At 36.5% G+C, this 11,739-nt stretch overlaps 1 protein-coding gene across 1 annotated transcript; it reads right to left on the reverse strand.

The window, feature by feature from the left end:
* Nucleotides 1–1,213: 1,213 nt before the first annotated feature.
* LOC104231900 (proteasome subunit beta type-6-like) lies at nt 1,214–11,048 on the reverse strand. The gene is made up of 8 exons (XM_009784966.2): nt 10,795–11,048; nt 9,833–9,909; nt 6,770–6,825; nt 6,297–6,369; nt 4,293–4,404; nt 3,401–3,474; nt 2,905–2,979; nt 1,214–1,596 (listed from the first exon to the last, which is right to left on the reverse strand). The coding sequence occupies exons 1-8, from the start codon at nt 10,904–10,906 to the stop codon at nt 1,465–1,467; spliced, it is 711 nt and encodes a 236-aa protein (XP_009783268.1). The 5' UTR covers nt 10,907–11,048; the 3' UTR covers nt 1,214–1,464.
* Between the last annotated feature and the right edge of the window lie 691 nt (nt 11,049–11,739).

Below are 11,739 nucleotides of genomic sequence, written 5' to 3' on the forward strand. Positions count from 1 at the left end.
CCAACTACTCATTTCCGTTTTCGGCGAGTCTCTTTAGTTTATTAACAAATTTTCCTTTATGTTACAGCTTCTAATATCAATTAATTTCTTACTAATAATTAACGGCTTTAATTTTTTGGAATATCATATATATAGATACTTTTCTGCTAATCATTTGTCCTATTTCTATAGCGACCTGAATTGATTTGCAATGGTGGTGCGAGTAACTAGGTCTTAGTAGCCAATGGGTGGGCTCGCATTTACTTATATAACTACAACCTCTGTGATTCTGCAATTCTTGTCAGACTTGTGTTTTTTGCCCATACATAGCCCCTTAATAAACTTTTTGTTTAGGAATAATGAAAATGAAAAAACTACTAATAGGACTTCTTTAAACAAAAAAAAACGTTGGAAATATCTCTAAATTATAAAACAGAAGAGAGTTTTTGTGGAGGAGATTTGGAGGTTAGGACATATAAATGGAAGGAAAAGGATAGTGGATTTTTGTTTTGTTGGATAGAAAAGTTGGGTAGGGAATAGAGAGCATGTGTGGTTGAAGAAGGACGGAGTTGCATAACACAAAGGCCCCTCAGGAGGAAAGAGTCTAAAGCAGTGGCAAACAACAATCGACACATACCATCATCCATCTAGGTTGTGTTTTGGACCCAGTTTGTTTTCGAAATGGAGGTTCGGTGAAAAAGTGAACATTACAAGCTGTCAGTAATCTATTGTGTAATGCAATGGATATCTGGTCGTTCCCAGTAGCTGTGCCGACGATAAGGCCGTTCGCCTACTTTCTCATGTACATAGGCGTTAACAACAATGATCAACCCAATCATCAATTGCAGTAATGGAGCTATAGCGGTTGAAAATGCTACACCTTTACAAATACTCAACCCGATGATCTACACTTGCAAAATTATTCAACTCAACCTTCAATGTGGTGCTACTTAAAATTGAACAAAAACAACTGTTGCTTTTCATACAAGGAATAGGCCCTGCTCATTTTGTAGTTCAGAGCTTTGTTGATAACATATCTTGTTTATAACTAAGAGGGAGTATCCAATAATAATTCATGCCTAGAGAGGAAGGAGCAAAATACTTCTACACCACTTATTTCGGCTTATAAGGGAAGTCGTGAAGATGTCAGTTCGCCTCTTTATTATCTAATAAGCCGCAGGCTCATTAGTATTTCTCCATAGGCTCCCGTTTGAACAACATAAACAAATAAAACTACAGAAAGAAAAGTTTCAGACTTTGATTACCCTTGCTTTCTCCATGTTTGCAAACATAGTGATAAAATATTTCTTTAGGCAAATATGACATTACAGAATTGGCACTGTCCGCCCCAAGAGTGTATAAAGTTGGAAGAGGACAAAGGGAGGGGACAAGAACAATGATTCACAACAGGGAACTAGTACTGGTATATCAGGAACGGAAATACAATTCTAGAGGCTCAAACATGTTGACAGTTGATTTCCAATTTCAACTGACCATTGGTTCAGGACTTGCGGCTGGCACAATATCCAGCAGGGAGTTCACAGCCTCTATTTCTTCATGCCAAAGTGGAAGAGTATCACCTGGGTAGAACTTTCTTGTAACCCCATCTTTGTTTATCTGGTTGTCAAAAATAGGCAAAAGACGTTCTTAATCGCTTGAAACAGACCATAGATGCAAAGTCTATTGTACATAGAACATATCAATTTTTGCCATTGTCTGGTTTTACACACAGACTGCATTTATGCTTGCTGGACTGTTGAAAACACAAGTGCTCCCGTGAATACAATATACAAAGAAGCTATTGCCTTAGGTCCTCATGTCCTCCAGGAAACACCAGATGAGTGAATGATATTTTTCGACACAAATCAATTCTTGATGCTGAAAAATTATGCTAAGCTTGCAAGAGAGCAAGCACAGTAGAAATAAAAGGAAGGGTAGGAGATGACCTTTCAGAAGCATACAGTCCTCATAGTAATATATCATGCTCTAACAAAGTAAACACTAGCTTCTTACATTGTAAAATAAGTCCAAATGTAGGCCTAGATCCAGGCATTAATGGAGGGCACACCAAGCAAAACCAAGAAGGGCTTTAAGCAAGTGTGGATAGGTAGTACAAATGATGCGACTCAACACATTAAGGTATGTCTTTTGGTTTTAATTAACTTTTGGTGCACCCATAAAGTTCTGATTAATATAAATTTGTGGTGTCCTTTGTATAAAACCATATTTTTGGAGAGCACACCAAAAACCTAGATCCAGGCATTAATGGAGGGCACACCAAGCAAACCCAAGAAGGGCTTTAAGCAAGTGTGGATAGGTAGTACAAATGATGCGACTCAACACATTAAGGTATGTCTTTTGGTTTTAATTAACTTTTGGTGCACCCATAAAGTTCTGATTAATATAAATTTGTGGTGTCCTTTGTATAAAACCATATTTTTGTATAGGATCTTCACTTTCTGGCATACTTCTAGTATACAAGAGGTTTTCTGCCACAACATTTAAAAACTAGTACATTATCCAAGTAAATTCTTTTTTTACGGTAAGTGGCATTACTACGGCCATTTTTTCAATCGGTAAATAACATATTTATATAAATATTTGCACAAAGTGGCATTACTATGAGAGGCGGATCCGGGATTTAAATTTTATGGGTTCAATTTTTAAGGTTTTAATCATTGAACCCATTATATTATTAAAGTTACGGGTTCATATCTACTATTTTTGTAATTTTAATAAATTTTTCCTCCGCGTCGAAAGTTATGGGTTCAATTGAACCAGTCTAATCAACAATACATTCGCCCCTGATCACTATGGCTTTGTTCCAACTTCAATTCTGACATATGACTTTAGTCTAGCAAATAAACTTTTCCTAGATCATACAACGGGCATGTGAAATGAGTAATAAAGCAGAAAATAACTCACAGTTACAGTGCGAACTACGCCGCCACTCGCACCATCTCGGGCAATGGCAAGAGATACTGCAGTCACAACCAGTTTCTGCAGAAGTATATCAAAGGAAAGTTAAATCATTGGAGATATCTGCAGAGCAAATAGAAAAAAGATGAATGCAAATCATGATCATCAGCACCTATCTACCAAAAGACGGAAGAATTTTACTGTATATCGCGGAATAGCTTCTGACTTCACAAAATTATAATGTTGAAAACAACAACGATCCAATAAATACATCCTGCAGAGCATATATTACTCTAAAAGCATTGCCTTCCCTTCAGACTTAGCAGCCTTGGTTTGAAAAAAGAAAAATCTAAAGAACTTTGCTACATCCCAAAACTAACAAAAGAACACCTAAAGACCCTAAAGTGTGACAGAAACAATTAAGAGGTTTCTTAAGCAAAGGGCTCATCATGGGCAAACCATGTTCTACAAATTAGAAGTTTAAAGATATTATGCAACAAACCTCTGCTTCTTCTTGGGTCATTCCTTCCCTCCATGCTTGGTCAAAGAAACCATACAAATAACTAGATCCAGATCCTATAAACATCAAATGAAGAGAACATCAGAATATTACTCAGCTAATTGTAGCATTTGAAGGATACTGGGGGCAAGCTGACAAAATTATCGATTATCACCAGCGAAAGCACAACACAGTTTATCAACAGAGAAAGCACAACACAGATCATTAAAAATAGCCAAAACGAACGGACAAATAAGTATGTTAAGCAACGATATGAATATACTTCAATGACACTTTAGGATCATCTCTAAATCTTCCTGGCATACTGGGTATTTCCTTTCAGCGCATTATCTTCCATTATGCTATTTCTGATCGAATGCTCTATCCTCATTCCAAAGGGTCAGGTCAGTTGCCAATTCCGGCAGCGCAATAAAAAGGGCAGCCCAGTGCACTAAGCTTCCGCAATGCGCGGAAGGGCCGGACCACAAGGGTGTATTGTACGCAGTCTTACCCTGCATTTCTGCAAGAGGCTGTTTCCACGGCTCGAACCCGTGACGATCACGTGGCAGCAACTTTACCAGTTACGCCAAGGCTCCCCTTCCTTTAAATTGTGATAAAATCATTGTATCCACCAGACTTTACATGACGATAACTCGCTGTATCTCATTCAACCAAATGCACAGATTGTATAGAATCAAAATAATCATGAGATTATCCCATCAAATTCAATATAACATAACCTATTTAGCAGCTGCCATTAAAGGAAGATACACTACAACCAAGTAACCTATACCGGTGGTTTTTTAAGAACCAATAGATTTAGACAGTTAACTAGCAAAGTGCTCCTGGGAAGCAGACGAATGAGATACTCAAAGAGTACAGATTGACAACAAACCTCCAATAGCAAAAGGCTGCTCCAAGAGTGTGCCCCCAAGAGGAACCCCATATATTTTACCCCCTTCATATTTGTCCCATCCACCAACAATCATTCCCGTTTGAAGCATAGCCTGAATATTCGAGTTCACAAATTAGTTAGAAAGAACTCATACACAGTTAAAATAATATGCAGAAGCTGAGTAGAAGTCTAGGAACTATGGCAGGAAAGTTCAGTCAAAAGAAAGTAGTAAACTGTAAAAGAAACCTTAAAAGGTTATACCCAAACATTTCTGAGGATATGATTTAAAATACAGGATGGATAAACATATGTATAAATCCATCCAACTTAATTCTCCACATAAATGGGAAAGAGGAGATACGTAGTATGATATGCTTATTACTTCAGAATTGGCTCGGGGAAGAATAAGAAATTCTATGAAGAATTGTAAAGTTCAGTAATTACATTGTGTACGGACAAATGTCTTAGGTTTCTCAAATTATCTTTTTTTTTATGGGTAAATAATATATTATATAAATATTTGCACTAAGCCAGTGCAACAAGCGTAATTACAGGTTGTGCAAATCAGCAAATGCGTCTAAAATATCATCTACATCTGGTACAAAAACTAGTTTGCACCAAAAAGCGATCAACAAAATGCAATTAAGGCACGGTATATTTCTTCTTTTGCCTTCAAAAATTCTACTGTTTCTTTCAAGCCAGACAGTCCACCAGATAACTTGAGGAACAATGCTCTAATTATTTTTAGCTTTCTAGCATAGACTCTCCCTGGTCCAGCACTTCAGCATTTCTGTAATGGAGTTAGGCATGGTCCAAGGCATACCAAATATTGAAAAGAAAATGTTCCATAACTGGCTTGTAACCCTGCAATGCAAAAAAAGGTGGGTAACTTCTTCAGATTGTTCTTCACATAAAGGACATCTGCTGCACAGCTTGAGACCCCTCTTCTGGAGATTGTTTTCTGTGAGACATGCCTCCTTAGCCACAATCCAAGATAAGCAAGAGACCTTTAAAGGTGCCATGTTGTACCATATTTTTTTCCAAGGCCATAACTCACTGTTGCTAAAGCCCAACATACTGTAACAACTTTTAACTAAAAAAATGCCCTTGGAGTGACCCTTCCAACTGATAGAGTCCATTTTGTTGTGGTTCAAAACAGTGTTGCTTAGCATTTGTAGCAAGAGACTTACCCTCTCCATTTCCCAATCACTAATATTCTAAGACTCAAAATCCAGCCTTACGATGTACAGAAATCTGCAATTGCCCCATTGTGACGCAAGGATAGATTATAAAAATCTGAAAATTGGTCTTTTAGTGGCGTATGACCCAACCATTCATCTTCCCGAAACCTGATTTTCCTTCCATTGCCAGGAATAAAACCCATGTTTGACACAAACTTGTTCCAATGCCCTCTTATATGTTTTTCCATAAACCGGTGCCATGAGGCATCTTTAATAGGTTTCTCAAATTTTCTGCATCCAAAATCTCTCAAAATGGAACTGGAAATTGGGGAGGAGTGAGGAAATAAAATCTGATTTGCACCACCACTGATTGTTCACACTACCACTAAGATACTGCTAAATATAGTTCATTCAACGATTCCGGCTTTCTATAGGACATAATGACCCTTTAATATTTGAATTATCAGATATATGGGCGATTTAATCCCCATATTACACCACAAAGTCGCACCTAATAGATGAGCAGAGATTCTGCCACAACTTTCTGAGTAAGAAGGTGCTATATCCCAGTTTTCTTTAGAGGGCGACAATTCCTAACACAGTCACTTGAAAACAATTTTTAAGGCTGATTATTTGCCATAGGTTCTCAACAGCTAGAACGATTTGCATTACAGAGAAGAAACGAAACAGATTCCACAACTTTCAAGCTATCTATACATATATCATTAAGTGACAAGCGAAATAAGCAAGTGTAGAAGTTTTAAGTCTAGAAATTCTATTGAAGAAAACAGTAAGAGATAGCATATTTCTTATAGACGCAAACCTTATTGTTGTACGATAATAACCTAACAAGGTTTGCTGCAACCTTGACGGTGGCTGGCTGGCCAAGCTGTATCCTACATCCACAAGAACTTTCAACCTTAAAAGTGCACCCAAAAAAATGATTTTACTAAATAAGGGGCAAGCAAGAGCCACTTTATCATAATCTAATTTCCTGGGAAAATTAATAAATAAACAAGAGGGGAAATTCCGGTGTGCTGATTCAAGCTTAAAATATGAGTAGTTCAACTAATCAATTCCACAATCCCGACAACGAGGAAATCAATCAAAAAGCTGAAATCTGGCAACAGCTTATCAGGGCAAATAAGAACAACAACTTTCACCATTAACGAGAATCCTTCAAAGAACAAGCTACAAGCCTGTCGGCTTTGGGGTTAGGGGATTTTCATTTGCAAGTGACTAATATCACCAGGAAGTAAGCATTTGAATTAAATAAGAGGTGGCCTGATGGATTACGTGTGTTGGTGTAGAAAGTAGCGAACATAGTCCGAGACAACTTGCGAATCTGCAGCCTGCAAACCAATTATTAAATAATATGTCAGATACGATTCACAGAATGCTATAGAGAATTAATTATCATATTATAAGATAAAGAAAATCAGCTGTTAGGGATTCACTTCCAAGCATCAAGACGTTTTAACTTCTTAGAACTTACAACGGTTCCAAGTCATTTTCCATTCCAAGTCATTTTCCATACCCAGACAGGTAGAACGCATTTTGTCGTTTGTCTAATAAGCTAAAAATTGTTGGTGATGCCGTTGGAACTGTATCAGCCATTTGATAATCACGAAACAATGAAAGCCGATATTTTGGACAAAGACAGACTCAACAGAGTACATAGGGGGGAGGTGTCCAAACTCCAAATACAAGCATCAATAACCCGAATTCAACCATCATCCAAACCTCTATTGCTAAGGAACAGACCAAAACGTCTAAAACTAACACAAAATTTCTGCTAGAAAACATTTCCCATAAAAATTTTAAAAAATCAACACATTGAAATGGTGGTTATCTCATTCTAATTTCAATCTACCACTATATGTTCCCACTATCCTATATTTTCACTTTCTCAATTTATGGTGCCCTACTTGAAGTTTTTATCTTAGAATAGGCTTCGACCCTCAAGTAATGTTTGGTTGTGTAATCGAACCACCCATTAAGAATTCAAATTCCATAAAATATCAAAAGTGGCAGTTTGTGCTAAAAAGTAGAAGCCCCTTTCGCCTCTTCAATAATGACGAAAAAGAGAAAATTTTACATGCATGCTCCAGTGTATACCCATGTATCTAGTTTAGACATTCATAAAGAGGTTGAGTCAGTTGTAATGACAATGAACCACATATATTACACGTGCTCCCTAAACCTCTATGCCCCACCTATACGAGAGTGGGGAGCGCAAGAAACATACTTCAACGCTTACCTAGCCACAAAAGAAAATGGCTTTACCCAAAAAAATAAAAAGGATTCACAATTTTCAAGCAACCCTTGAGCACTTGGGACAAGTTCAAAAGTACCTAAAAACACAAATCCACCAACACATCTTTTAATCCCAATTTCAGCCCAACCGGTCATCAATGAATTACACCTCAATCGATCATTTTCCCCCTCTGCTCCAAATCTTACAATGGATACAGAATTATCAGATCTTAAATATGTACTTTAGTAATGCAGAATAAGTACAAGAAAACTACAGGAGCACCACATGACACATTCACGTTGTTAATTGCCACCTTGTGAGTCCTCCTTATCCATCCTATTTTCTTTTTGGTTTATTTTGTTGAACATGTTCGGCGTTACTATGTTTGTAATGACCAAGGCTAGTGGCACACGGTTCAAAACGTGGTGGATAACAAACCTGCCACTTCTCCACTTTTTTTTTTCACTTCTCCACTTAATACCAGCTCTTGTCTACGGCAGGATTCATAACCCGTGACGTGCGCCTAATTACACAGCTCACGCTGTGCTCTTACCACTAGAAGAGCATTTGGCATTACTGTGTTTAATTGGTCTCATCATCCTATACAAGTATCAGTGATATCGAAATTATCATATACAAAGTGACATATGCCACCTAATTTCTATTAAACATGGTTTTCCTGACACGCCTAGGAGAGAGTGGAAGGACATGCCAGAGTATCTGGAGTTGCATATGGTAAGACGCAAGACAAAGGAAAATGTGATTTAAACTTCTGATAGTAGCTGCTAAATGAACCATATTTGTTGGAATTCATTGTCTTCTCATAACGTTCAACATTTTTTCTCCAGAGTCTAGTAAGACAAATCAGAATGAACATAGAAAACTAAATATTCATATAGCACACTCCAACTAGTTAAGGATTAAGCACAGTTGATTGGTTGACTGATTGAGTGAGTGATTGAAGACTTAATTGCATAAGTTTTACGCCTGAAATATTGTAAATTTTTATACTGACATTTGAACTGATTTTCAATAATCATAGAAAAGATAAGCAATGAAGAGATGTGCAGTTCTTTAAAGGTTATCCATATTTGGTATACTACCTTAACCAAAAAAAAGAGATACGCAGAGAGACATAGATAGACAAAATGCATAGGGAGAGAAAGAGAGAGCAAACAAAAGCGTCGTTCATTTTTTTTAATAAAAATTTGGGAACACTTTCTCCTTGCAAAATTCTGACATATAGAAAAACAAGATGCATAGGGAGAGAAAGAAAGAGCAAATAGAATCGCCGTTCATTGTTTTTTTAAAACTGGGAACACTTTGTCCTTGCAAAATTCTTTGTCATGTGGAAACAGAATACAACATTGACATGTGGGTTCACCGAAGGTCCTTAAATATTTTGAAGGAATGGTATTGCCGAAGGCAAAAAAGTGTTTTGGCATAGCTAATACAAAACAAGCTCAATGTTGAAAATGATTAAGCTTGTAACTTGACGAATCCTTTAACAATCTCATTTCTATTTCTGTTCTACTTCTCCTTATTTGCCTATCCATCAAGAGCATATAACAGGTTATTTATATGTTATAAATAGAGTTTTGGCATCATTACTGTCATATTTCAGCCACATTTACCAGCTCCAAAAGAAACAGAAAGAAAAAAGACGGGAGATACTACTACATCCTTATTCAAATTCATGAATCGCATGATCCACAAAACAAAATATGCCAATAGTTCAACCAAATAACGAAAACCCCGGATAGAATAAGGGGAAGGGGATTAATAATGCCAAAGCACTAATAGCAGTTTCCGCAGTTTCTCTTTGTCAAGAAGTATGAAATCATAGCTATCATATGTAGCAACAAATGCGGATGTACTAATGTAGTGCTCTAATTATGGGTTCCTCGAACACAAAAACTTTGAGGCAGACTCTGTATATGTGTTTTAAAATTTTCACGAAGTATAAATAAGTAGATTTTGAACCCAGTACATCAAACAGGTTGTCAGGGTAGAATTCTGAACTCGGCCGTAATGTACAAATCCTGTATGCACCTCTAGACATAGATAAAGAAGAGAGAAAGACAAGTGTAAAAGTAGCATACCGATCCAGAACGGCAAACATAGACATTATCAGTGAGCTGAGTTATCTTGTCTGAAGCCCTATTCGCCACGTACATTCCTATATTTCCAGAAAAAAACAAAAAACACCAAACATATGCAATTCTTCAGATTATACAAATTAGCCGAATCCTTTTCAGAAAAAATATACATTGAAATTCATTTTTCAAATGCTCATGCAACCTTGGTGGGTGTGTTACAATTTTCACAGACAGATTTAATCTTTCTCAGATAAAACTGCACAAAAGACTTTTCATTTCAAAAATTCATAATACTAAAGAATTAACCAAACCCTTCTCATAATAAAACCATACAAGAATAACGACTTTATTTCCACTTATTCAAACTCTTCTCAGCAAGACTATAATGCTGAAAAGTAAATCAAACCCTCAGAAGATCTAGTAAAACATAGACTTGATTTCCACGTAATCAAACCCTTCTCATCAAGACTATATTAGAATATGAATTGGAAGGTGGCCATAAGTTTTATTCTTTGCACTTTGATCCCTTTAGTTTAGTTTTTAATTACACATTTTCCCCATCACCTTTGTAATTTCAGTTAGACCCAGCTCATTATCTAGGGCTTCTTCCTCATATTAAAATTATTGTAATTACTTTGAAGGCTATCAATGAAATTATCCCGTTTAACCATAACTTAGCTCAGCTCAGAATAGCCACCATTGTTGCAGCTCCATTTGCATCAGACTATAATGCCAAAAGAATAAATCAAACCCTTCTCAGAAGAAAACAAAACTATAAGAAGACTTTATTTCAGCGATCAACTTTTCGCAACAACATTATAATATCAAAAAATACTTCAAACCCTCCTAAGAGAAAACAACTATAACGAAACTTTTTTTTCAGTAAATCAAAATTTCTGCAGCAAGACTACGAAATTGAAAAACAAATGAAACGATTATGAGATAAAAATTAAAAGAAATATTACCAGTGCTGGTGCGGGAGTCGGCGCCGAGGACGACGCCTCCGTTGTAGGTGACGCCGATGATGGTGGTCCCCATTGAATGGGGCTGCTCCACATCGAGCAATGATTTGTCCATTTTTTAGGGTTAAAAGCTTAAACGAGCAAAGAAAAAATTCAAGACTTTGAAGTATCAGTCGAGTGTGAGAAGAAATAAAGAAAAAGGGAGAGTAGGGGGATATTAGCAACTGCTCTGTCTTGGAGAGTAAGAAATATGGGCTCTCTTCTTTCTTTTTTTCGGGCGTTATACTCTCTCAATTACTAAAAAATTGAAAATACTAAAATATTGGTCAAGGCTTTTCAAGGTCAAAAGTTTTTTCCTTTAAAAAATTATTTTTTTAATATATTCTTAACAAAAAATTATATATACCAAAACAAGCTTACTGTTATAAAATAAAGAGTATAAAGTAAAGACAAGTATAGAGAGAAACTGATATATTATTCGAATTCAAACTGATGTATATAATGAACTGAAATTTCTTCTATTTATAGAAGAAAGGAAGTTGTTGTGTAAGCTGTTACTATACCAGATATGGATAATCTTCTACTGAGAGTAATGTTTATCCATAACGGAGTACTGAAAGGATAAGCTTATTATACCCGATATGGATAATCTTCTACAGTGGATAATGTTTATCCATAACTGAGTACTGAAAGGATAAGCTTATTATACCCGGTATGGATAATCTTCTACCGGGGTAATGTTTATCCATAACTGGGTACTGAAAGGATAAGCTTATTATACCCGGTATGGATAATCTTCTACCGGGGGTAATATTTATCCATAACCGGGTACTGAAAGGATAAGCTTATTATACCCGATATGGATAATCTTCTACCGGGGTTAATATTTATCCATAACCGGGTATCAAAATGATAAGCTTATTCAGGAAGCTTATTTCCAATAGAGTA

Source organism: Nicotiana sylvestris, chromosome 11 (assembly GCF_000393655.2).
Source record: "Nicotiana sylvestris chromosome 11, ASM39365v2, whole genome shotgun sequence".
Lineage (NCBI taxonomy): Eukaryota > Viridiplantae > Streptophyta > Magnoliopsida > Solanales > Solanaceae > Nicotiana > Nicotiana sylvestris.

What these genes read in the sequence shown, in the direction of transcription:
- LOC104231900 (XM_009784966.2), bottom strand. Translation starts at nt 10,906, where the DNA reads ATGGACAAATCATTGCTCGATGTGGAGCAGCCCCATTCAATGGGGACC. An exon ending in CGACTCCCGCACCAGCACTG is followed by an intron (nt 9,910 to 10,794) that starts GTAATATTTCTT and finishes CTGGAAATATAG; the next exon opens with GAATGTACGTGGCGAATAGG. An exon ending in GCGTAGTTCGCACTGTAACT is followed by an intron (nt 1,597 to 2,904) that starts GTGAGTTATTTT and finishes TTTGACAACCAG; the next exon opens with ATAAACAAAGATGGGGTTAC.